The sequence below is a fragment of the Plectropomus leopardus genome, chromosome 13 (genome assembly GCF_008729295.1).
Source record: "Plectropomus leopardus isolate mb chromosome 13, YSFRI_Pleo_2.0, whole genome shotgun sequence".
In the NCBI taxonomy this organism is placed as follows: domain Eukaryota; kingdom Metazoa; phylum Chordata; class Actinopteri; order Perciformes; family Serranidae; genus Plectropomus; species Plectropomus leopardus.
Window position 1 is genome coordinate 9,286,966 of NC_056475.1, and position 27,894 is coordinate 9,314,859.

General features: G+C 36.8%; 1 protein-coding gene and 1 long non-coding RNA gene across 2 annotated transcripts; both read left to right on the plus strand.

Moving 5' to 3' along the window:
• Positions 1-2,059: 2,059 nt before the first annotated feature.
• Positions 2,060-11,112, plus strand: orai2 (ORAI calcium release-activated calcium modulator 2). Its single transcript, XM_042499955.1, has 3 exons — positions 2,060-2,370; positions 5,230-5,465; positions 8,382-11,112. Exons 2-3 carry the CDS (start codon positions 5,235-5,237, stop codon positions 8,955-8,957), a joined length of 807 nt encoding a protein of 268 aa, XP_042355889.1. The 5' UTR covers positions 2,060-2,370; positions 5,230-5,234; the 3' UTR covers positions 8,958-11,112.
• Positions 11,113-13,556: 2,444 nt separating this feature from the next.
• LOC121952256 lies at positions 13,557-15,625 on the plus strand. The gene is made up of 3 exons (XR_006106441.1): positions 13,557-13,957; positions 14,038-14,128; positions 14,440-15,625. It is a non-coding gene; the product is annotated as an uncharacterized LOC121952256 (long non-coding RNA).
• The last annotated feature ends 12,269 nt before the right edge of the window (positions 15,626-27,894 follow it).

Consider the following 27,894-nt stretch of genomic DNA (forward strand, 5'->3'; position numbering starts at 1 on the left):
TCAGTTGCATAGGAATCCAATAATTTAGTGCAAAAGTTGTAGTTGTGTGGTTTAACGGTTTATTTGCACAAAAAATCAGTAGCGCACTGTTGTGGTCATATGAATTCTAACCTTGTTATTATCGTGAGTACAGAGACAGGACCAACAGTATGCTGAGGATGTTTTGGACAAAGCATTTAACAGAGCTTTCTCTGCGTTCTGCATCAGTGGACATTTCCTCATCCAGCAATGTCTATTTTGTCTCAAGAGTTGCACCTGAAATAGGATTTTAGTTAAAGACAGGCCCATGATAGGCAACAGCAAACAGAATGTCTTTGTGGAGAATCAAATTGTCAAATAATGGCCAATGACGTTAAACGTGTTAGCTTCAGCCGCCAGCAAGAGAAAAAATGTTGCAGTGTGCAGTTGAACTGGTTATTTGGAGCTTGAGGCAGGGCCAAAGGTAATTTTTGGTTGCATCATGAGCCACAAACCTTTGCAGAGTTGTTGGCATCAACACAAACTCTGGACCCTTTATAAAAATAGGCTATTCATAAATGGAAATGTCTGAAATAATGTTTGACAGTGATGAATGCACTGCTGTAAACTGTACTGACACTGTGTAAGTGCCAGTGACATGACTAACACAGTGTGAGAGGCTCTCAGCTTGATAAAACTGCAACAATTTTGGTGAAATAAAGTAGTGTGAGAAAAAAAATATCAATATATGTGAATGACAAAGGTCATCAATTTTTCCTAACATGCCTAACCATTTTTTTTCCTATAGGAGTGTTTTCATATCTATTTTGTGCACACTAAAGTCCATTTTGTTCTGTCAATTTAACAGAATGACTGATTTTAAGGATCACCTATTTTTTTGTTTTTTGTTTTTTTTTGGCCATATAGTGTACTCTTGAGCTGCAAATCAAAATGTTTTATTTGCATATATTTTGCATATACAGTGAAATGGGCCATGGGCAGTGTCCAGTGGGCTCTGGGCTGCTGCTGCTACTAGTTTCAAATTTAGAGTTAATGGATAAATACAACATATACTGTATGTAAGATATGCCTCAGCCCTCAGGATCACATAATGAAATACACACAGACTCATAATGTGATAACATTATAAGCCTGGTAATCAGCGGTGTAGTGGTAGTTAATGAGGTGGGTGGGTAGGTTACATTTTTGTTGCCTTTGGGCTGATAGGTGGGTATTTTGTCAGTGGCTAGAAAAAGAGATAGGTATAGCTGCGGATACCCTCCACTACACCACTGCTGCAATGTAAACAGGAATGTAGTGTGGATGCAATATATGCATAATAAGAAGTAATAAATATACATTGTATGTGATGGTGCCCATAAATAAACTTAATGGTTTGGGTTTTTTTGTAATTGTAATTGTTGTGACACTATCAGTCTAGGCCAGTAATACGCACCGTATGGGCCATGGGCCAAAACTGGCTCCTGATAGGGTACCAGGTGGCCTCCAAATCACTTTCTATTGCATTATAAAAACACGTGATTCACACAGGGAATTGGTTTTGTACCTTTAGTTTACCTAAGGTGCCAGAGTGCATAAAACAGCATCAAAATAGAGCTTGTCTATCAGAAAAAAAGGTCTTAGCTAATCCCCTGATGTCCTGAAATTCTAGAAATATCATAAAATCTTAAAAACGTCCTAAAATCCTCGATATGTCCTAAAATCCTGGAAACAGTCTTTAAATTTCAGAAACATCATACAATTCTAGAAATATCCTCAGAAAACACTAGAATGTCTTAAAATCCTGGAAACGTCTTGAGGTTTGAGAAACATCTTTAAATTTGAGAAACATCTTAAAATCCTAGAAATGTCCTAAAATCATAGAAACATGTATGGGGCTGGAGCAGCCTCCTGTCATTTTGTAAAAATGCCCCCCAAGCAAACCAAGCTGAGTATCCCTGCTCTTGGCTCTTTTTTGGCAAATGTCCTGGTTTATGCACAGACGCCAAAAAAGACATTTACTCAATGTAAATCAGCGGTGCTTTTATTTTGAAGGCAACACGCCCAACCGGAAGCGTTCATTTTAACGACTTTAGTTTTCCTCATCTTCACCTGCCGCGGTAGTCTGCTGCAAACGACCCGAAAACAGGGTAACCGGACGCCAGGTGAAGTTATTTAGGAATGAGATAAGACAACGCCCAGGTTTGCTAAACATGTCGGGGAGGAGAAACGTTACAGGCTCAAGCTGAACGAAGACATTTGTTGATCACCGCATCCGAAGAGCGGAAGTTGTTCAACGAAAACACTCGGAGTGGTCAAGACGGTGTTCATTTATTGTTTTGGGCAACGTGGAGAGACAACTTCCTTGGAGTTTAAGAGTTTGGGCAACCTAAAAGGCACCTCGGCGGACAGGTAAGATGAAAAAAAGTTGTCAACAGATGAGTGAATAGATTAGAAAATCGCGTTGATTTGTTTGCTAACTAAGTTAGCTAGCTAACGTTAGAGGAGTCGGTGTCTTACGTTGCCTTGTTTAACTTTTAGTAACTTCCTGCTTAAAACCGTGACAAATGTGAGTGATTTCATGTCACATTTATTAATCTTTTATGTCAATGTGAGCAGTTTTGCCTTCTGGCTTACCCGTGACGTTGAATAAAATAACCGCAAACTAGCTTTTCTGTTAGCTAAACTCGGTAAATGGATCCTGCTAACTTGTCAGTGATCTAAATATATATGAAGGCGTAAAGGTGCACACATCTGCAGAAGTGTTACCTCTGCAGAAATCAGGGAGCACAGGAGGACTCCGAGCCTTCCTTTCCAGTTAGACAGTCTTTATTTATGTTTTGCCTGGTGTTGCATCTTTTCCAATTTGAATTCACAGCTGTTTTTGAAGTTGAGTCCACAATCCTTTTTTGTACAGTTTATTTTGGAGGCTATCCCAATTATACAGTTACTAGACTAAGTAAAACTGCCACAATAAAAATAGTGGCTAGTATATATTTTCTGCCGTCGCTACCCTGATAGGTGTACACGTTTGCACAAACTCGGAAGACCAGGTCCGTGTTTGCATAAAGCCTTCGTAGTTTGCAGTGATGAACAGGGGGTGGGGGAGTTGGGTTGATTGACACATACAGTAGCTAATAGGGGTCGACAGATTATCAGCCAGGCCGATTATTTGGGTCAATATTTTGGCATTTTGCTGATTAGCTGTATTGGCATTTAATTATAATAATAACAGACGAAAGTAATTAATTAAAAAGTGCAAAGAAAGTGTCAGCATGGGAGGAACTTATACTTTCTGAAACCTCAGGGAGCTTTTTTTATTTATTAATTTTTATTTAAATTTTGACTTGACATTATTAAAAAAGTTTTGATTTAACATTGGCAATAGGCATCAAAACTGAAACATTTAACATCATATACAGCAAGATTATTGCATTTTTTTTATAAAGTCAAGTGAAAAATTTGAATTAAAAAATTAATTACTAAAAATAGTTTCCTCGTTTCTCCTTTTATAAAGTACTCCCCGTGCTGACACTTTCTTTGCATTTTTTTAATTAATTAATTTTATTAGCGTTTATTAAAATTAAATGCCGACACAGGTAGTAGGCAAAATGTCAAATAATGGCCCAAATAAAGGGCCACTCCAATGATTTGTTGACCCCTAACCCAAACCCTCTAAAGGACTGTACTTTATTCATGAGAGGAGGGGGATTACTGAGGTGTGACTTAATTTTTTTGTTTGTTTTTATTTTGACCCTCCCCAAAGTTTTAAATATAATCATCTCCCTCTGTCCATCACAAGTAAATAAATATAGAGAGGTTTTGGATGGGGTGTAATTTCATGGTTATGTGCAGGCCAGCTAAGTTCATCTGCACCAAACTAGAAACAAATATTTTGGTTTGACCTTGGGGCACTGCTATGAGGAACAGGAAAATCTTATTTAAACAAAGCTGAAGGCACACCATTATCTAAAATGCCATCATATGCTACAGCTATGAGCTTTCCCTTCACTGCAGCTAAGGGATCCAAACCAGAGTAGTTTAAAGTATACTGGGGTGTCCATATGTTTCAAGTCGTGTAGTGCAGTGGTTCCCAACTGGTCAAGCCATGGGGTTCAGATTCATTATTCGTTGAAGGTCCACATATTATAAATTACCACATATTCAGTTTTATTTCACAAAATTTAAACAACACTTTGGCCAAGAACATTTTTTTAAGTGTTCTACAACTGCTTTGACTTTTTTCCATAGAACTTACATAGTGAAAAAAATATGTTCACACATATAATTGTATTCAAACTTCTAAGCTCAAAATGCATCATTAAGGGCGTCAAAACATTATTTATTTTCTTTCATTATTTGTTTTTCATCGTTCTTGTGTTTTAACATAGTGCAGTCCTCAAACAATAATTAATCATCATCAAAACATTTTGCAGACTGCTTGCATTTTCTTTGCCATGAATAGACATTAGCCACCAAATAGATCCCAGTTCATTTAATGACCTCATTCATTGACAAGCTCTGACATCGAGCCCCGAGACCGTTAATAAGTGCTTTATTAAAGGGAGGTGTATCAGAAAGGTCAACTAGTTGAACATAAGCATAAAAATATAGTTTGAAAAATGTAGAGAGAGAATCAACTACAGGATAAAGTGCATTATAGATCAATAAAAAGACAATTTTCTTTTTGAAAAAAATTTCTTCCAGTTATGGGGTGTATTTATCATTTCTATAGGGGGATTTTGTGACGTCCACCTATGACGATTGCACATTTCAACCAGCTGAAACTTCGTTTCTTTATTTCCAGGTGATAATACACTGAAGAAAACACAGTTATTATATTCAATTTCTACCAATATATATCCCCCTAAAACTTACACACTGGACCTTTAAGGGTGTTTTATTTAATTTTCTAATCTTTTCATAGGTTATCTTTCTCATAGTATTTCTATCTTGTTCTCCCCCCATCTCCTACTGCTCCCAACTCACACACTATGTACAAAGAGTTTCCACTGACGCTTTACAACTCCCCTGGCTCTTTGCCTTCAGCAGGCTGGAGATTGTGACGGACAGACTTCGTGCCCCCAAATATTTCCATGGTTCATGGAATATTTCTTCTTTTTCCTTAAAAGGGGAGAGATATTGATTATGAACAGCAACACAAAGCTTCAGTGATTTAACTTTTAGAAAAAAATACAATTGTGGGTTTTTCTTTTTGTTTTGCAGTTGTTCCTCATATTGACATGACCATCTCTGTTTTCTACCCACTAGGTGCTATGAGCAGTGAGCTGAACGTGCCAATGGGATCCCCGGCCCCAGGAGTCTCAGAGCGGGCCCCGGAGAGCGGGGGGATGGACTACAGGGACTGGGTGCGACGCAGTTACCTGGAGCTGGTGAGCTCCAACCATCACTCAGTACAGGCCCTGTCCTGGAGGAAACTCTACCTGAGCCGAGCCAAGCTAAAGGCCTCCAGCAGGACCTCTGCACTGCTCTCTGGCTTCGCAATGGTCAGTCACATCCACCTTTTTGAACCTGCTTCAGTCACACGCAGCTTGTTGAAAAATATAATAATAATCATAATAATTACTTTTTTTATGTAGCACCCTTAAAGTGCTTTGAAAAACAAAGCAAAAGCAAAAATGGGATATATGGAAGGCAGTACAACAACAGAAAGCCAAACAGTCCTACTAAACACAAGCGAGACGAAACAAGGGCCGAGTTAGGATAAAATCTAAACAAGAGGACAAATAATGCAAAATGAAGGACGTAAAATGTCAGTAGAAAATAATACAAACAAATAGACCAATTCCAACAAAAGCAGTAAAATTACAAATGAAAGGAAATTAAATAACTTAAACATAAATAAAATGGGTAAAATAAATAAGAAAGACAACACCACATAAAAGCAATTCTACAAAAATGTTTTTTTTAAACTGTGAAAGACTTTTAAGTCATGATTGTTTTTTTATGATTAATTTCATGCAAACCTTTTAATATTTGACTGAGTTGCCGAATTCTAGACAGCTCATAGCCTGAATGAATCTTGCTGGTTAATCTACTGCATGTCACAGGAAAATAAAGCTGTGGGCAGGAACTGGTTTTAAACTTCCTGTCTGTTGCTGAGCAGCAACCTTTACTGCGTATAGTTCATTATTCTTATAAAATAATCATAATTACATTGATTTATGGCATCCGATCATCAGTTTTTCTAACATCTGAGCATCCTTAAAAGCACCTATCAGTTTATAGTGTCTTATTGTAACTGTATTACAGCAAAAAAAATGTAACTTTTACAAAGAAACCAAAATGCAGCATTGACAGTACTTAAAGATTAAACCACATGCATGTCAAATTTTAGATATCACAAGCCAGTGCTTATACTACTGTGCATCATATATACACTGGGCTTGCCAACAGCTGCCTCTATGTTATACTTCTTTAAACTGCTGAATTTCATTGGGTTTCTACTTTCTAAGTGTTATCTTTAGCTTCGACTTTTCTTTAGTGCTGCAGAATATTGAGCTTTATGATTCGGTATTTCTCACAGAAATCTGTCTAAGGACTCACAGTTGACTCCCTTATTCCTAATAAGTTGTTTTTTACACCAATCATTTAAACAGAGTTTCATGTGCACCCAAGGCTTAAAGTGCTCCAATTATCAATGACTTAACAACCTGTAGGAAGTGAGCAGGATGTTTACTTGCAGAGACCTTGACACCCAAAATAATTCCTTCTTCGTAGCTCTTTCACCTGTGGTGTGTGCAGTGTGACCCATATGTCAAGGTCACAGGATGTATATCATGTGAAACGTTGATATGAGCAGGGCTGAGAAGATCACACGACGTAGAAAGACTGAGTAAATGGCTGTTTGTTTACATGCACAGTATGTTGATTTGAGCCGTACGGTGCATTCACACCATATCAGGCGTTGCTGTGATTAGTCAGAGTTGCACGGCAGAGTGGGAGTGTCACTTAAATGGCTCTTTTGTGGGGGAGCTGAGGGTGGAGAGAAAGCCAATCTTCTCATCTCTTTGACTGAGAATTTGTCTTCGTTAAGTTTATTAATGTTGGCTTGAAGGAGCTGCAAAATTCCTTTTGATTATCATGGCCGTAGTACCACAAAAGACAAGCATGTGTGTGTGTGTGTGCACACAAAAACAAAGCAAGTGCTTTCCTTTGTTGGATAGTACACCTTCAAGCTGTTGTACACTTAATTTCTTTTGCTCAATATAATATTTAAAGAGAATATTACTTGTTCCCATGCACTGTAGGCATCATCAGGTCTAATTGGTGGTAAAGAGAGTGGCCTCACATTGAGCATCAGGTTATGTTTCTCCAAAAGTTGATTTCATCTCAACATTCACTGCAGAACGCTGTTTTTATATCTCCGTGGCAGCGATGGCATTCATCTCATTCTTGCTCTTCTGAAAGTGATCTTAAGAAAATCTTGATGGAATTCCTTAACATTTGGCACAAACATTAAAATGAACTCAAGGATAAACTGATTCGATTTTGGTGGTCAAGGCAAGGCAGCTTCATTTCATACACACAACAGGGCAATTCAAAGTGCTTTACAGAGCGATAAAATATAAAAATAATAGTAAAAGGATACAGATTTACATTAAAAGAGTAAAGATGTAAGATATAAAAGGTAAAATTCAATTACTCAATGATTTAAACATTTAAAAGAATAATTACAGAGCAGACAATACATGCAAAGATAAAAAGATTATCTAAAATTATTTAAAATCTAGTTTAAAAATATGTTTGCAGTTATTACAGACAGGAGTAGCCAGTGTTAAAAAGGAACGTTTTTAGCTTTGGTCAGAGTCTGGGCTTGTCTAACATCATCTGGGAGGTTATTCCAGGTTTTTGCCACATGATTACCAAACGCTGCTTTTCCATGTTTAGCTCTAACTCTTGGGACAGTCAGCAGGCCAACCAGATGTCCTGAGGATCCTAGAAGGTTCATATGTCAAAAGCATGTCAGAAGTATATTTGGGTGCTGAGCCACAGAGTGATTTATTGACAAGCAGCGAGATTTTAAACAAATCTCATTAAACATTAAAAACATTTTAAACAGTTGTCTGAGTGACAGGTGGCCAGTGTAAGGAATTTTGAACTAGAGTAATGTGGTCATATTTCCTAGTTTTTGTCAGGACAAGAGCAGCAGCATTTTGAATAAACTGAAGTTTGCCGAAGAGGTCAAGTATTTGACTGGTGTATAGAGTTCTACAACCGCGCTTTTTCCAGCATCCCCAGCAGCTCCCACCGCCTAGAAGCACAAAATACTTTCAAAAGAATGGAAGGAGTGTCGTTTCACTGCAATGCCTGTTTTTTTGTGAGTGCAGCCTTATCCTGTTTTAACACACATATAGACACATAGTGACTGTATTATTGGTGTCCTTGTAAACACGTGACAGGTGGCCATGGTGGAGGTGCAGCTGGAAATGCAGTACAGTTACCCTCCTGTGCTCCTCATTGCCTTCAGTGTGTGCACCACCGTGCTGGTGGCAGTGCACCTCTTCGCTCTGCTGATCAGCACGTGCATCCTGCCCAATGTGGAGGCCGTCAGCAACATCCACAACCTCAACTCTGTCAGCGAGTCACCACACGAGCGCATGCACCACTACATCGAGCTGGCCTGGGGCTTCTCTACAGCCCTGGGCATCCTGCTGTTTTTAGCAGAGGTGGTGCTCCTCTGTTGGATCAAGTTCTTGCCTGTAGACTGCAGCGGGGCTAAAAAAGGACCTGCCTGCACCACCACTACAGGGAAGCCTACGGCAGCCTCACTTGAGCCGCAGGACAGCGGCTGGAAGGCTGCACTGGCCTCCACCATCATCATGGTCCCAGTGGGGGTGATTTTTGTTGTGTTCACCATTCACTTCTATCGCTCTCTGGTGCGCCACAAGACGGAGCGCCACCACCAGGAGATCGAGGAACTGCACAAGATTAAGGTGCAGCTAGATGGCCATGAGCGAGGCCTCCAGACTGTGTGATGACATCCCTGCAGCTTTAAAGACTTTTCCTTGTGTCTCATATTTATCTCTTCTCTGACATTTGCTCTGGTCATTATTAATGCCTTACTTGAAATCGTAGGCACTGAGCCTTAAAGCTCCTCACTTCACAGCACAGACAGCCAATACATGTCAGATTGCTAATTTATTCTTGCATTTTAGGATTTGTGCTGTGACCTTGTCCGTGTTCTCGATCTGTCATATGTGTTGGTAAAGGATAATGTAAAAAGGTTTACAGAAAAAAGGGCTATCATATTTTGTGGGCCATTTATGCCATTTTCTTTCCATTTCTGTGTTTTTATGGTGGGGTTTGGTGACGATAGCCAGTCTCTGTTTGGATCCAGTTCCATGTTGGAAAAAAACAGATTTCACACTGATGCCGGGTTCATACTGGACACTGAAGCGCCACAAAGCACACTGATTTTCTGTGAAGCACTGCCCACTTCCTCTGGTGCCCACATTAACCAGTTAGGCGGTTAACAACGGTCAAACCTTTTGGCCTGCAGCCGGCTCACAATTCAAGTGATTGTTTTGGTGTCTAGTCAGTTTTTTTTTCTGAGAGCAAATCTGGCAAGAAAAGACATTGATGATCTAATATGAATAACATAAAGGATACATTATACATATAAACGACAAATTCTGAGAAGTAATAAAATATGCATCCAGTGCTTCCCAATACGTGTCAGTTTTGTATAATCAGATCTTTTCAGTTCCATAATTTTGCATTTCAAAACAGTTTTGAAGTCCATGTTGACCAATTCTTACCAGATTCACTTGATTAGGAATCAAATGACAGCCAAAAAAAAAAACTACATGGGACTAACAAAGTGGGTGTGTCTGTAAAGGAGAGATTCATGGATTCCCACAGAACACGTTTTCATTTGGATATCTTGAGGTCAGAAGTGAAGGGACCCCTGTGAAATGGTCATGCCATTTTTCCATCGGCCAAATTTAGCCCAGCTTTAGCATGTTATTTATCCCCTTTTCTGAGAAGCAAGCATGACATGATTGTTACAACAGGCTTCCTCAGGTCTTCTAGTTTCATATGATACCAGTATCGTTAAAACTCAGCTCAGTGCAAACTCCTAAAGACAGGAATGTTGGCCTGCGTGAAACATGTTTAAACATTTTTTTTATAAAGCATTATGTACAGACCTTAATGGCACTGCAATTAACAAAACAACACTGACAATCCCAGTATAAACAGGTGTGAGAACATGCCGACTTCATCTCACTTTGGTTGTATTTTCTCTTCTTCGCCACTGCCGGTCTGAACAGCGTCTGAGCTCTGAATTTTATCCACTCTGAACCTCACCTGCGCACTGCCATTGGGTGAGGTAAACACCCCCCCTCCCCACCCATTCTTGTTCCGAGAATATCGAAACATTAAAATACAGGCAGAGTCTCTGCAAATACAGTCACCACCACACATGAACAGGAGCCCATACGTGATGATTTGCAGGATTACTTTTGTATAGGTCTCTATTATTTTTTACAAAGGAAAAAGTTACTGACTGTACCTTTAAGTTGAGACAGTGCTTTTGACGACAATGGCAGTTCATTGTGTCGAGATGCCACCAAAGCATTCAAAGTATATCAGACCCCACTTGATTCACATAATAAATATCGAATAAAGTACTCTATCTGTATCAGTATTACTTTAATGGTACTGGTATTTGTACTGGTATCATATTTTTTTAAACAATACCCAGCCTTACTGACCAACACTGAGAAATGCTCTTTTTTGTATGAATAGCCAGGCAACTTCTGACGGGCTGCAGTGTGACAATTGTTATATGGGGGTGCTTCAGTCCAGTGTGAACATGGTGTTTGCCTAACAAATTTGTCATTGAATCTTTTATCTCCTTACTTGCTCACAAAGAGTTTCCATCACTATTGTGAGAGGAAATGGTAAATACTATTTGTTACTTGCCATTATTTATTTTTTTATTTTTTATTATGCTCTCAATAACTTGGTTTCCATGTTCAGCCAAATACTGTGAAAGAAATACTCTTTCTTGAGGGTCAATCTGATACTTTGAGTTTTAGTTTAGGGGTCGACAAATTATGATTATTTGGGGCCGATATTTGGCATTTTGCCCATTATCTGAATCAGCATTTTATTTTAATGGTCATGTATAAAATTAATTAAAAAGTGCAAGAAAATGTCAGCATGGAAGAAATTTTTGCTTTGTAAAACCTCAGGAAGCTATTTTTATTTATTCATTTATATTTAAATTTTCACTTCAAGTTTTGTGTTGGAGTTTATTCCAAATTCTAAACATTGACAGAAAGATTTACTTTTTTTTTGTAATTGCATATCGGTCTCATTAACTACTAGTAAGTGTTATCAGCATCGGCCCTGAAAAACCAATATTGGTCGACCCCTATCTTAGTTATTCATAAATCAAATTCTTGACAAATATTCATTTGATTCAATAAGAGATTTGAAAATATTTGGATTCAATATGCAGATTCAATACTTTGATAAATCCTATTGCATGGAACACTGTTTACACTCAACCTTTCCCTCAGTCAGACTGACACTTCACGTAAAACTAAACTTGATTTAACTGTGAAGATCTGAGTCATGCATCACACTGCAAAGAGCTTACGTGTGTATGTCTCACTCTGTTCTGACTGACTGAGGGTTTGTAAAGTCTTAAAAAATGTTACATTCTTGTAAATGTGTTGGGAATTTGGTGTCAATGTGTTTTTCTGTCATTTTCCTCCTTCAAATAGCTTTTATTGTCTTTAACAAAGACCACAGCGCCTGTGTAAAAGGTGTCAAACCAACCGATTCTGCACACTGATGCTGCTCAAAGTGCTTAAATATGAATGTGTTACTGTCCAAATATAGTTCTGCCTTACAGAATTATTGCCTTTTCTGAACTGCTGTTTTGCTAAAAGTCACAACAGAAGCAGATCTCTTTAGCTGGGAATGTAGAGGGTGACAAAGTTTAAACTAATGAACTTTAAGAGATGAGTCAGAGGGCGTCAAGGGCTGAAGAAAAGCTTGTTGAGAGTGAAAAATGAGAATTAGAACAGTCACTGAGTGGATGTTGTAAGCAGGGTGACCTTGTGACCTCCAGTATGTATAGTAAATACAGTCGACCTTTAAGTAAGTGTGGGTTAATCAACACTGTATATAAAGATCGACGACATGACAGTGAGGTTATTCAATCTCTATTGCCCCCTGGTGTCTGACTGCAGTACAGGTCGCCCCTCCATGAACATGGAGGAACCAAAAACTCAAAGTACACACCAAATACATTTTTCCCAAAGATGGTTTGTGTCACTGGAGGTAGTTTTCATCACCATAAAGTTTGTTCAAGTGTTTGTTTTCATGATAAGTTCAGTTTTAATGAGTTATTGAATTATAAAAAAGGGTGCCTTTCCGCCATGATTGACAGCCGTGACAGCCAATCCGTGTGCTCACATTCAATGGCGCTCACAGAATAAGCTACCTGTCCAATGCAGGCAGTTCAATTTGTTCTTTAAAATGTTTAAATTGAATAAAATTGGCCAGGCAGTTGCTGATATACTGTCAATATATGTAGTTAATATTATCATAAAAATTATATATATAATTATTTTTCTCCGCATAAATATTCGCAGGAAGGAGACATGGATCAGGTACTGACACACCTGTTTGTCCAGGTCAGGCTGCCATAGATAGCTCTCAATGATGGCGGACTGTTTGCTCATGCGCAGAACAGATCGGGCAGGCGGAACGGATTGGATATCCTGCCCGACCTCCCTGTAATGCATCCATGACCTGGTACTGATGGTACTGACAGGGGGTTAGTGGGAGCGCGTCATCCATCTTTATTTACAGTCTATGATCAACACACAGAGAATTGACACCTCCTTGGATGGGCTCTTAATATATTACAGTGTTTAAAAAAGTAAATGTACCAACCTGTTATCACATTCCAAATAGGATGACTGACCAAAGTGTTGTTCAGTTGTTTGTTTCTTGCTTCTCAGCAGAGACAGAAGTGCACTTGTAGTTCAGTGAGTGAGTCCTGGGGTTCTTATCAGAGTCCTGCTTTGTCTCGTTTGTGGTTTTGTGCTTCAGAAATGAATACTGCAAAGGTCAGGAAGACCTGTGATAGGAGCTGAAGATGAAATTCACAGCCTGCAACAGACTTCCAAAATAAAATGTAAAAAAAATGTTGGTAAAGTTTCCATTGTTTCCTGTGTGGTTATAATGAATCACAGCTATTTTTAAACAGGATAAATGTTTGTATTACCTGATGTCAAACAAGGTATTTTGCCCTATGAATGGATGTAGAAATGCTAATTTTGTGTAAAGTACTTCACTATAATTTTTTTTAAATGTTTTTTCAACAACATACTATAAATGAGTTGTTGTTTTTTTTTTTTACTGTAGTTGACATACTATATGATGACATTTTTATGATTTTGGGGTAACATACTATACCATGTCATTTATTATGATTTGAAGGGGGGGGGGGGCTATAAAATGACATTTTGAATGATTTTTTTTGACAACATATACTAAGTTGTTTTAATGATTTGTTGACAACATACTATACTGAGTTTCTCTTTTCTATTGGGGTTTTCAACTGAAAAAGGAAAAACAGATTTTTTTATACCAATGTATAGAAAACATTGTTTACCAACATACAAATTCCCTAAAGGGTAAGTTGTCCTACATGTTTAGCATATCAAAATTAACCACACAAGTTTATTATTATTTTTTCACAGATGAACTTATCTGTATATCTTTTATAAGGAAAAAAGGGGAGGGGGTAAGCTAGAGGTCAATATGAAAAAAAATACAGAGAAGAGAAAACTAGATATTGTGTGTGTGCGTGTGTGTGCGTGTGTGTGGCCACCAGAGGCGATAGTTGTGTTTTTCATGCTCCGGGTTGAGCAGCGTGTCCCGGAAACTGTAACGGGAGTGTCGTCACACGGAGTGTCGTCACACGCCAGATTTGCTACACCGCGAGCAGGTACCCTCGAGCAGTAAACTTGTTGTTGTTGTTTGTTGCCAGCGTGACACTACACTCAAACTTGTTTGTTCATTGCTTAGTGCACAGTTTGGGTCGAGTGAAGAACATATTGTGGATTACTGTTCCTGCCATTCAACTGATGACAGTCTGCACTCTTGTAGGAGAAGCGAGGTATGTGGCGATTTGATTGTTGTGCTGTTGAAGTTGTTTGGTTGTGTATTGGGGGTCGTTGCAATGGTGTGGCTGGCGTGGCAAGTTTTGTGAATGCAATTTGATTATGGTGGCTTGTAAATGATGGAAAAATATGCTTTTGTATATGTTTAACGTGTTTGTTTTAAAGTAAATTGTGCACTGAAAATGTTATTTAGAATGTGGGATCAAATATTGAAATGTTAAGTTGTATGTGTTGCAAACTCTCATTGTACAAAAATAAAACCAAACTTTTTTTTTACTATATGTTTTTGTTTCACCGTGTTTGACAGACAAATAAAAAAGGATTTCTTGCACCGGTCGAGCTGCAGGGACACTCGACGCTGCATTAAAGCCGTCTTCCGTCATCCGCCGGCGGCTTCTGGATGCTGCAGCTGCGGTGAGAGACTTTTGGTGGCTGACAGGTAAACCACTTGCAAAGACAACTGTTTTAAGTAACTGTAGTTGAAAAGTTTAAAGCTTTCTGCTCGTCTTTTCATCACATGAAATAATGGACATATAAAAGATTTTCAATGTGATCAGAAATAGTTAAACATAATGTTTTTGACTGTATGATGCTTTCCTGCATTAAATGTTTGAATTTAAATTTCCGATTTAAAAGGTCAAATTGCAGCTACAGTCAATATATTCACTATCTTTAACCCTGAACCTAATAATATTTAGAGGGACTTTTTTTTCTGATGGTGAATTACATACAGTTTATGTTTGATATCTGCTATGCTACTGTTATTAACTTTGATGTGTCTAAACGGTGTGAATGTCTGATACAAGTGGTGATAAAAAGCCAGTATTCATCAAATTTGAGCTCAGATACAAAAAAAACAGTATAAAAACAGCTTTTCGTGATAAACAGTAACACAAAACCAAATCATGTTAGCATCCGCTGAAGAAATCAAAAATTCCCCAAAAATTCAACCAGCAAGGTCCAGCTCCCATGAACCCACATGGCGCATTTCCACTACAGGGTAGCGGCTGTACTCTAATTCTTCACTATGCGCCTTTGGTATGGGGTACTTTTCTGGGGGTTGTTTTCCATTAGACCATCTCAGTGTAGCTGTTCCTCATAGCAACGCCGTGCGACACTGCCGTGACGTCAGTTTCAATGCGACACACACATATGCACATGGTTGGAATTACACAGTAGCTTTAGGGTGAGCTTACTGAAAGGTTGAGCCTGCCTCAGAATCAATTTATTTCGTTTATAGTTATTATATTTGTTAGACTGTAGCTCACTATCCTTTTTATCTGTGTAAATACATTTAACCCTTATGCCCCCTTCAGGCATTTATGTACATTTTTCTCAACTTTTTTTTTTCTCAGCTTGTGGCATGAAGTTTTGCAAGACCTCGTCTTTTTAGTAAAATTTTTGAAATTATTGAAATTGTATTCTAGTCAGCAAAGACCATACAGAACTGATATGTATTTCATTTTTATATTCTTCATTTGAGTGGTCAGCGAAGACTGATGCTTAACACATACAATACTGATGTTTTTTTTTCATTTTTATATATTCTTTATTTTTGTTTTTGTGTAATGTTCAATGAGTAAATTGTTAAATAAAAGTTGTTTGTTTAAGAAAGCAGCCTTCTGAGTACTTTTGCAAAGTCATATCGGTGCAAAATCAGTGCACAATCCACATAGAAGTCTTATCTACATCGGTCCCAAAAATCCGTTTTTTATTTCGTCTTTATTTGACAGGACAGAGTTTATGTGTGAGCCGACGCCCAAAGCCTATTTTTGGCCTTTTATTCGATATTGTATACTATTACACATCTCGACAAGCTATACCATGTCGTTTTCAGCTATTTTTTTGACATGTCAAAATTTGACATTTTGCAACATACATTTTTTGGCCATTTTTTCGACAGACTAAATAATGACTTTTTTGGTCTTTTTTGACATCTTATCCTGTTATGCATCCAAGTTTGGACATGCCCAGAAGACATCCGGAGGGAGGTGCCAAGTAGGTATGCTGATCAGATGCCCCAACCACTTCAACTGACATTCATCATATTTTGACATTTTTCACCACACTATAATATGACATTTTTTGGAATTTCCATATTAGGGTGTTTTTGCCTGTTTTTGCAACATTCTATGCTATGGCATGTTGCGGCACAGTATTTAACACTGTTTCAGGTCATTTCAGCTGTTTCTGGGACATGTCAAATTTTGACATATTCACCACACTGTAGTATTGCATTTTCTGTCATTTTTTGACCATCATTATGGTGTTTTCGACTGTTTTTGTATCATTCTATGCCACCACGTGTATCAGCAGACTCTTTTATGCTGTTTTTAGGGGTTTTCAGCTGTTTTTGGGAGAGGTTATATTTTGACATTTTTACCATACTATTAGCCTTGCCTTTTCAGTCATTCTTTCAACATGCATTAATATGGTGTCTTTGGCCATTTTTTTCAAAATATGATGCTATGGCGTGTCTTGGCACACAATTTTCTGCTGTTTTAAAGTGTTTCCCGTGTTTTTTGGGTCATGTCATATTTTGACATATTTCCTTTTTATTTTAATACATCTCCTACGATGGATGGGTGGAAAGGAGACATCAACATGACAATCAAAAGAGAAGATGGAGTCAGAGTTTGTGTGGCACAAAGTAAATGATTTATTGGAAGCCACTACTAACAAACATTCACAATTGTGGAGGAAGAGGGTGGGATGAGAGGTTGTGCCAAATAAACTGAAAAAAAACCCAGTAAAACAGGGCCTAAACTAAATCTTGTCTTGAAAACAAACTCAAACAAAACCTGAATTTCTTATCTGAAAAGAAGCTTAACCAAAAATAAATACAGAGGTGCGCCACCCCTAAAACTCAGTGTTTTTAGACAATGTGACTTACTTGAGTAAAAAACATATGGGATACCCCAGCTTACCTATCCACACCTTCACACCAACAACCCAGTTCACTAAGTAAACGCCACTTGAATGGCAGCATTAAAAACCACACCCAGCAGCTCCAGCAGGCAGAGACCTGATCACTGCAGGCAAGGTCCTTTTATAAGATAGACCTGGGTGTTACTGGCCAGTCTGGGAGTCACACTACACAGGTGCAGGCAAATTAGGTTGATGGCACCTGACAGCAGAGAAAGAGAGAGAGAAAACCAGGAGGGAAAAGACACACACAAACACAGCTGCACTGTGCCGCCCCTTCCCCCACGGCCTGACATGTAAACATATAGCCTTGCCTTTTTGGTCATTTTTTCAGCATGCATTATTATAGGTTTTTTTTTTTTGCAGTTTTTGCACAATTCTATACTTTTATGCTGTTTTGAGGTGTTTTCAGTGGTTTTTGGGACATGTCATATTTTCACATTTTTGCCTTACTATAGCCTTGCCTTTTTGGTCATTTTTCCCAACATCCATTATCATGGTGTTTTTGGAAGTTTTTGCAAAATTCTATGCTATAGCGTGTCTTGGCACGCTATTTTATCCTGTTATGAGGTATTTTTAGCGGATTTTGGGACATGTCATTTTTGGCATTTTTGCCTTACTATAGCCTTGCCTTTTCTGTCATTTTTTAAACATGCATTATTATGGTGTTTTTTGCAGTTTTTGCAAAATTCTATGCTATGGTGTGACTTGGCACGCTATTTTATCCTGTTTTGAGGTGTTTTTAGCGGATTTTAGGAAATGTCATTTTTGGCATTTTTGCCTTACTATAGCCTTGCCTTTTTGGTCATTTTTTCAAGATCCATTTTTATGGTGTTTTTGACCTTTTTTGCAAAATTCGATGCTATGGCTTGTCTTGGCATGCTATTTTAAGCTGGTTTTGGGTGTTTTTAGCGGATTTGGGGACATGTCATATTTTGACAGTTTTGCCATACTATAGCCTTGCCTTTTTGGTCATTTTTTCAACATGCATTATTATGGTGTTTTTTGCAGTTTTTGCACAATCCTATGCTCTGTCGAGTCTTGGCACGCTATTTTATCCTGTTTTAAGGTGTTTTTAGTGGATTTTGGGACATGTCATTTTTGGCATTTTTGCCTTACTATAGCCTTGCCTTTTCGGTCATTTTTTTTCAACATCCATTTTTATGGTGTTTTTGACCTTTTTTGCAAAATTCTATGCTATAGCGTGTCTTGGCACGCTATTTGATGCTGTTTTAAGGTGTTTTTAGCAGATTTTGGGACATGTCATTTTTGGCATTTTTGCCTTACTATAGCCTTGCCTTTTCGGTCATTTTTTAAACATGCATTATTATGTTGTGTTTTGCAGTTTTTGCAAAATTCTATGCTATAGTGTGACTTGGCACGCTATTTTATCCTGTTTTAAGGTGTTTTTAGCAGATTTTGGGACATGTCATTTTTTGACAGTTTTGCCTTACTATAGCCTTGCCTTTTTGGTCATTTTTTTCAACATCCATTGTCATGGTGTTTTTTGACCTTTTTTGCAAAATTCAATGCTATGGCGTGTCTTGGCATGCTATTTTATCCTGTTTTGAGGTGTTTTTAGCAGATTTTAGGACATGTCATATTTTGACATTTTTGCCATACTATAGCCTTGCATTTTTGGTCATTTTTTCAACATCATTTTTTTATGGTGTTTTTGAGTTTTTGCAAAATTCGATGCTATAGCGTGTCTTGGCACGCTATTTTATCCTGTTTTGAGGTGTTTTTAGCGGATTTTGGGGACATGTCATATTTTTGACATTTTTGCCTTACTATAGCCTTGCCTTTTTGGTCATTTTTTTCAACATCCATTTTTATGGTGTTTTTGAGTTTTTGCAAAATTCTATGCTATAGCGTGTCTTGGCACGCTATTTTTAGCTGTTTTGAGGTGTTTTTAGCGGATTTTTTGGGACATGTCATATTTTGACATTTTTGCCTTACTATAGCCTTGCCTTTTTGGTCATTTTTTTTCAACATCCATTTTTATGGTGTTTTGACCTTTTTTTGCAAAATTCGATGCTATAGGCGTGTCTTGGCATGCTATTTTATCCTGCTGTTTTGAGGTGTTTTTTTTAGCGGATTTTGGGACATGTCATATTTTGACATTTTTGCCTTACTATAGCCTTGCCTTTTTGGTCATTTTTTCAACATCCATTTTTATGTGTTTTTTGCAGTTTTTTGCAAAATTCGATGCTATAGCGTGTCTTGGCACGCTATTTTAAGCTGTTTTGGTGTTTTTAGCGGATTTTGGGACATGTCATTTTTTGACATTTTTGCCTTACTATAGCCTTGCCTTTTTGGTCATTTTTTTCAACATCCATTTTTTATGGTGTTTTTGACCTTTTTTGCAAAATTCGATGCTATAGCGTGTCTTGGCATGCTATTTTAAGCTGTTTTTGAGGTGTTTTTAGCAGATTTTGGGACATGTCATTTTTTGACATTTTTGCCTTACTATAGCCTTGCCTTTTTGGTCATTTTTTCAACATCCATTTTTTATGGTGTTTTTTGCCTTTTTTGCAAAATTCTATGCTATAGCGTGTCTTGGCACGCTATTTTATCCTGTTTTGAGGTGTTTTTAGCAGATTTTGGGACATGTCATATTTTTGACATTTTTGCCTTACTATAGCCTTGCCTTTTTGGTCATTTTTTTCAACATCCATTTTTATGGTGTTTTTTTTGCACTTTTTTTGCAAAAATTCGATGCTATAGCGTGTCTTGCACGCTATTTTAAGCTGTTTTGAGGTGTTTTTAGCGTTTTTTGGACATGTCATATTTTGACATTTTTGCCTTACTATAGCCTTGCCTTTTTGGTCATTTTTTTCAACATCCATTTTTTATGGTGTTTTTTTGACCTTTTTTGCAAAATTCGATGCTATGGCGTGTCTTGGCATGCTATTTTAAGCTGTTTTGGGTGTTTTTAGCAGATTTTGGGACATGTCATATTTTGACATTTTTGCCATACTATAGCCTTGCCTTTTTGGTCATTTTTTCAACATCCATTTTTATGGTGTTTTTTGCAGTTTTTGCAAACTTCGATGCTATAGCGTGTCTTGGCACGCTATTTTATCCTGTTTTGAGGTGTTTTTAGCGGATTTTGGGACATGTCATTTTTGACATTTTTGCCTTACTATAGCCTTGCCTTTTTGGTCATTTTTTTCAACATCCATTTTTATGGTGTTTTTGACCTTTTTTGCAAAATTCTATGCTATAGCGTGTCTTGGCATGCTATTTTATGCTGTTTTGAGGTGTTTTTAGCAGATTTTGGGACATGTCATATTTTGACATTTTTGCCTTACTATAGCCTTGCCTTTTGGTCATTTTTTTCAACATCCATTTTTATGGTGTTTTTTTGAGTTTTTTGCAAAATTTCTATGCTATAGCGTGTCTTGGCATGCTATTTTTAAGCTGTTTTGGGTGTTTTTAGCGGATTTTGGGACATGTCATATTTTGACATTTTTGCCTTACTATAGCCTTGCCTTTTTGGTCATTTTTTCAACATCCATTTTTTATGGTGTTTTTTGACCTTTTTTGCAAAATTCTATGCTATAGCGTGTCTTGGCACGCTATTTTTGCTGTTTTGAGGTGTTTTTAGCTGATTTTGGGACATGTCATATTTTGACATTTTTGCCTTACTATAGCCTTGCCTTTTTGGTCATTTTTTCAACATCCATTTTTATGGTGTTTTTTGCAGTTTTTGCAAAATTCTATGCTATGGCGTGTCTTGGCACGCTATTTTATCCTGTTTTGAGGTGTTTTTAGCGGATTTTGGGACATGTCATTTTTGACATTTTTGCCTTACTATAGCCTTGCCTTTTTGGTCATTTTTTCAACATCCATTTTTATGGTGTTTTTTGACCTTTTTTGCAAAATTCGATGCTATAGCGTGTCTTGGCATGCTATTTTATCCTGTTTTGAGGTGTTTTTAGCTGGATTTTGGGACATGTCATTTTTGACATTTTTGCCTTACTATAGCCTTGCCTTTTTGGTCATTTTTTTCAACATCCATTTTTTATGGTGTTTTTGACCTTTTTTGCAAACTTCTATGCTATAGCGTGTCTTGGCACGCTATTTTATGCTGTTTTGAGGTGTTTTTAGCGGTTTTTGGGACATGTCATATTTTGACATTTTTGCCTTACTATAGCCTTGCCTTTTTGGTCATTTTTTTCAACATCCATTTTTATGGTGTTTTTTGACCAGTTTTTTGCAAAATTCTATGCTATATGGCGTGTCTTGGCACGCTATTTTATGCTGTTTTGAGGTGTTTTTAGCTGTTTTTGGGACATGTCATTTTTGACATTTTTGCCTTACTATAGCCTTGCCTTTTTGGTCATTTTTTTCAACATCCATTTTTATGGTGTTTTTTGCAGTTTTTGCAAAATTCTATGCTATGGCGTGTCTTGGCACGCACGCTATTTTATGCTGTTTTGAGGTGTTTTTAGCTGTTTTTGGGACATGTCATTTTTTGACATTTTTGCCTTACTATAGCCTTGCCTTTTTGGTCATTTTTTTCAACATCCATTTTTATGGTGTTTTTGACCTTTTTTGCAAAATTCGATGCTATAGCGTGTCTTGGCATGCTATTTTATGCTGTTTTGAGGTGTTTTTAGCTGTTTTTTGGGACATGTCATATTTTGACATTTTTGCCTTACTATAGCCTTGCCTTTTTGGTCATTTTTTTCAACATCCATTTTTATGGTTTTTTTGACCTTTTTTTTGCAAAATTCGATGCTATGGCGTGTCTTGGCACGCTTTTATGCTGTTTTGAGGTGTTTTTAGCGGTTTTTGGGACATGTCATTTTTTGACATTTTTGCCTTACTATAGCCTTGCCTTTTTGGTCATTTTTTTCAACATCCATTTTTATGGTGTTTTTGACCTTTTTTGCAAAATTCTATGCTATAGCGTGTCTTGGCATGCTATTTTATGCTGTTTTGGGGTGTTTTTAGCAGATTTTGGGACATGTCATATTTTGACATTTTTGCCTTACTATAGCCTTGCCTTTTTGGTCATTTTTTTCAACATCATTTATTATTTTATGTTTTTTGGGCAGATTTTTTTTTGCAAATTTCTATGCTATAGCGTGTCTTGGCACGCTATTTTATGCTGTTTTGAGGTGTTTTTAGCGGATTTTTGGAGGATGTTTTTTGGACATTTTTGCCTTACTACATGTCATTTTTTTTGATCCATTTTTTGGTTACATAGCCTTGCCTTTTTGGCATATACTTTTTGGCATGCTATTTTAAATTTTTTAGGTGTGGTTTTAGCAGATTTTGGGACATGTCATATTTTTACATTTTTGGTGTTTTTTGCCTTTTTGGTTTTTTTCAGCACATTTTTATGGTCTTTTTGCATGCGAAATTCTATGCTTGTCTTGGCACGCTATTTTTGCTGTTTTGAGGTGTTTTTTTAGCGGTTTTTTGGGACATGTCATTTTTTGACATTTTTGCCTTACTATAGCCTTTGCTTTTTGGTCATTTTTTCAACATCCATTTTTATGGTGTTTTTGACCTTTTTTGCAAAATTCTATGCTATAGCGTGTCTTGGCATGCTATTTTTATGCTGTTTTGAGGTGTTTTTAGCTGTTTTTGGGACATGTCATATTTTGACATTTTTGCCTTACTATAGCCTTGCCTTTTTGGTCATTTTTTTCAACATCCATTTTTTATGTGTTTTTTGCTTTTTTGCAAATTCGATGCTATAGCGTGTCTTGGCACGCTATTTTATCTGCTGTTTTTGAGGAGGTTTTTAGCTGGATTTTGGGACATGTCATTTTTTGACATTTTTGCCTTACTATAGCCTTGCTTTTTGGTCATTTTTTTTCAACATCCATTTTTATGGTGTTTTTGCCTTTTTTGCAAAATTCTATGCTATGGCGTGTCTTGGCACGCTATTTTATGCTGTTTTGAGGTGTTTTTAGCTGTTTTTGGGACATGTCATTTTTGACATTTTTGCCTTACTATAGCCTTGCCTTTTTGGTCATTTTTTTCAACATCCATTTTTATGGTGTTTTTGACCTTTTTTTGCAAAATTCTATGCTATAGCGTGTCTTGGCACGCTATTTTATGCTGTTTTGAGGTGTTTTTTAGCTGTTTTTGGGACATGTCATTTTTTGACATTTTTGCCTTACTATAGCCTTGCCTTTTTGGTCATTTTTTTCAACATCCATTTTTATGGTGTTTTGGGAGTTTTTGCAAAATTCTATGCTATGGCGTGTCTTGGCACGCTATTTTATGCTGTTTTGAGGTGTTTTTAGTGTTTTTTGGGACATGTCATATTTTGACATTTTTGCCTTACTATAGCCTTGCCTTTTTGGTCATTTTTTTCAACATCCATTTTTATGGTGTTTTTGACCTTTTTTGCAAAATTCGATGCTATAGCGTGTCTTGGCACGCTATTTTATGCTGTTTTGAGGTGTTTTTAGCGGTTTTTGGGACATGTCATATTTTTGACATTTTTGCCTTACTATAGCCTTGCCTTTTTGGTCATTTTTTCAACATCCATTTTTATGGTGTTTTTTTGACCTTTTTTGCAAAATTCTATGCTATGGCGTGTCTTGGCACGCTATTTTATGCTGTTTTGAGGTGTTTTTTAGTGTTTTTTGGGACATGTCATTTTTGACATTTTTGCCTTACTATAGCCTTGCCTTTTGGTCATTTTTTCAACATCCATTTTTATGGTGTTTTTGCCTTTTTTTGCAAAATTCTATGCTATGGCGTGTCTTGGCACGCTATTTTGCTGTTTTGAGGTGTTTTTAGCTGTTTTTGGGACATGTCATTTTTTGACATTTTTGCCTTACTATAGCCTTGCCTTTTTGGTCATTTTTTCAACATCCATTTTTTATGTGTTTTTTGCACCTTTTTTGCAAAATTCTATGCTATAGCGTGTCTTGGCACGCTATTTTTATGCTGTTTTGAGGTGTTTTCAGCTGTTTTTGGGACATGTCATTTTTGACATTTTTGCCTTACTATAGCCTTGCCTTTTTGGTCATTTTTTCAACATCCATTTTTTATGGTGTTTTTGACCGTTTTTGCAAAATTCTATGCTATGGCGTGTCTTGGCACGCGATATTTTATGCTGTTTTGAGGTGTTTTTAGTGTTTTTGGGAACATGTCATTTTTGACATTTTTGCCTTACTATAGCCTTGCCTTTTTTGGTCATTTTTTTCAACATCCATTTTTATGGTGTTTTTGACCTTTTTTGCAAAATTCTATGCTATAGCGTGTCTTGGCACGCTATTTTATGCTGTTTTGAGGTGTTTTTAGTGTTTTTGGGACATGTCATTTTTGACATTTTTGCCTTACTATAGCCTTGCCTTTTTGGTCATTTTTTTCAACATCCATTTTTATGGTGTTTTTGACCTTTTTTTGCAAAATTCTATGCTATGGCGTGTCTTGGCACGCTATTTTATGCTGTTTTGAGGTGTTTTGAAGTGTTTTTGGGAACATGTCATTTTTGACATTTTTGCCTTACTATAGCCTTGCCTTTTTGGTCATTTTTTTTCAACATCCATTTTTATGGTGTTTTTTTTGCAGTTTTTGCAAAATTCTATGCTATGGCGTGTCTTGGCACGCTATTTTATGCTGTTTTGAGGTGTTTTTAGCTGTTTTTGGGAATGTCATTTTTGACATTTTTGCCTTACTATAGCCTTGCCTTTTTTGGTCATTTTTTCAACATCCATTTTTATGGTGTTTTGGCCTTTTTTGCAAAAATTCTATGCTATAGCGTGTCTGGGCACGCTATTTTATGCTGTTTTGAGGTGTTTTTGAAGTGTTTTTGGGACATGTCATTTTTGACATTTTTGCCTTACTATAGCCTTGCCTTTTTGGTCATTTTTTCAACATCATTTTTTATGGTGTTTTTGACCTTTTTTGCAAAATTCGATGCTATGCGTGTCTTGGCACGCTATTTTATGCTGTTTTGAGGTGTTTTTTAGCGGTTTTTGGGACATGTCATATTTTGGCATTTTTGCCTTACTATAGCCTTATTTTTTGGTCATTTTTTCAACAGGTTTTTTATGGGTTTTTGTTTTTGGGACATGATTTTATGCTTTTTGAGGTTTTGCCAGTTTTACTGGGAACATGTCATTTTTGACATTTTTGCCTTACTATTTTGGTCATTTTTTTGGTCATTTTTTTATCCATTTTTGTTTTTTTTTTGCAGTTTTTGCAAAATTCTATGCTATAGCGTGTCTTGGCACGCTATTTTATGCTGTTTTTTGAGGTGTTTTTAGTGTTTTTTGGGACATGTCATTTTTGACATTTTTGCCTTACTATAGCCTTGCCTTTTTTTGGTCATTTTTTCAACATCCATTTTTATGGTGTTTTTGACCTTTTTTGCAAAATTCGATGCTATAGTGTGTCTTGGCACGCTATTTTATGCTGTTTTGAGGTGTTTTTAGCAGTGTTTTTGGAACATGTCATTTTTGACATTTTTGCCTTACTATAGCCTTGCCTTTTTTGGTCATTTTTTCAACATCCATTTTTTATGGTGTTTTTGACCCTTTTTTGCAAAATTCTATGCTATGGCGTGTCTTGGCACGCTATTTTATGCTGTTTTGAGGTGTTTTTAGCTGTTTTTGGGAAATGTCATTTTTGACATTTTTGCCTTACTATAGCCTTTTTTTTGGTCATTTTTTTCAACATTTTTTTTTATGGTGTTTTTGCAGTTTTTGCAAAATTCGATGCTATAGCGTGTCTTGGCACGCTATTTTATGCTATTTTGAGGTGTTTTTTAGCTGTTTTTGGGACATGTCATTTTTTGACATTTTTGCCTTACTATAGCCTTGCCTTTTTGGTCATTTTTTTTCAACATCCATTTTTATGGTGTTTTTGACCTTTTTTGCAAAATTCGATGCTATAGCGTGTCTTGGCACGCTATTTTATGCTGTTTTGAGGTGTTTTTAGCAGCTGTTTTTGGGAAATGTCATTTTTTGACATTTTTGCCTTACTATAGCCTTGCTTTTTGGTCATTTTTTTTCAACATCCATTTTTATGGTGTTTTTTGCTTTTTTTTGCAAAATTCTATGCTATGGCGTGTTTCTTGGCACGCTATTTTATGCTGTTTTGAGGTGTTTTTAGTGGTTTTTGGGACATGTCATTTTTGACATTTTTGCCTTACTATAGCCTTGCCTTTTTGGTCATTTTTTTCAACATCCATTTTTATGGTGTTTTTGACCTTTTTTGCAAAATTCTATGCTATGGCGTGTCTTGGCACGCTATTTAATGCTGTTTTGAGGGTGTTTTTAGTGTTTTGGGACATGTCATTTTTTGACATTTTTGCCTTACTATAGCCTTGCCTTTTTTGGTCATTTTTTCAACACCATGTGTTTTTATGGTGTTTTTGGCAGTTTTTGCAAAATTCTATGCTATGGCGTGTCTTGGCACGCTATTTTTATGCTGTTTGAGGTGTTTTTAGCTGTTTTTGGGACATGTCATTTTTGACATTTTTGCCTTACTATAGCCTTGCCTTTTTGGTCATTTTTTCAACATCCATTTTTATGGTGTTTTTTGACCTTTTTTGCAAATTCGATGCTATAGCGTGTCTTGGCACGCTATTTTATGCTGTTTTGAGGTGTTTTTTAGCTGTTTTGGGAAATGTCACTTTTTGACATTTTTGCCTTACTATAGCCTTGCTTTTTTGGTCATTTTTTTCAACATCCATTTTATGGTGTTTTTGGTTTTTTTTTTTGCAAAATTCGATGCTATGGCGTGTCTTGGGCACGCTATTTTATGCTGTTTTGAGGTGTTTTTTTAGTGGTTTTTGGGACATGTCATTTTTGACATTTTTGCCTTACTATAGCCTTGCCTTTTTGGTCATTTTTTTCAACATCCATTTTTATGGTGTTTTTTGACCTTTTTTGCAAAATTCGATGCTATGGCGTGTCTTGGCACGCTATTTTATGCTGTTTTGAGGTGTTTTTAGCTGTTTTTGGGACATGTCACTTTTTGACATTTTTGCCTTACTATAGCCTTGCCTTTTTGGTCATTTTTTCAACATCCATTTTATGGTGTTTTTTGCAGTTTTTGCAAAATTCTATGCTATGGCGTGTTTCAGCACGCTATTTTATGCTGTTTTGAGGTGTTTTTAGCTGTTTTTTGGGACATGTCATTTTTGACATTTTTGCCTTACTATAGCCTTGCTTTTTTGGTCATTTTTTTCAACATGTTTTTATGGTGTTTTTGACCTTTTTTGCAAAATTCTATGCTATGGCGTGTCTGGCACGCTATTTTATGCTGTTTTGAGGTGTTTTGAAGTGTTTTTGGAAATGTCACTTTTTGACATTTTTGCCTTACTATAGCCTTGCCTTTTTGGTCATTTTTTCAACATCCATTTTTTATGTGTTTTTTTTTGCAGTTTTTGCAAAATTCTATGCTATGGCGTGTTTTTGCACGCTATTTTATGCTGTTTTGAGGTGTTTTCAGCTGTTTTTGGGACATGTCATATTTTGACATTTTTGCCTTACTATAGCCTTGCTTTTTGGTCATTTTTTTGGACATGTATTTTTATGGTGTTTTGGGCAGTTTTTGCAAAATTCTGATGCTATATGTGTGTCTGGGCACGCTATTTTATGCTGTTTTGAGGTGTTTTTGAAGTGTTTTTGGGAAATGTCACTTTTTGACATTTTTGCCTTACTATAGCCTTGCCTTTTTGGTCATTTTTTCAACACCATTTTTATGGTGTTTTTTGCAGTTTTTGCAAAATTCTATGCTATGGCGTGTTTCAGCACGCTATTTTATGCTGTTTTGAGGTGTTTTTAGCTGTTTTTGGGACATGTCATTTTTTGACATTTTTGCCTTACTATAGCCTTGCCTTTTTGGTCAT

Bases quoted from the DNA above. Each gene is read 5' to 3' on its own strand.
- orai2 (XM_042499955.1), top strand. From the start codon at position 5,235: ATGAGCAGTGAGCTGAACGTGCCAATGGGATCCCCGGCCCCAGGAGTC. The intron at 5,466-8,381 runs GTCAGTCACATC...AACACGTGACAG, and splicing joins TGCTCTCTGGCTTCGCAATG to GTGGCCATGGTGGAGGTGCA.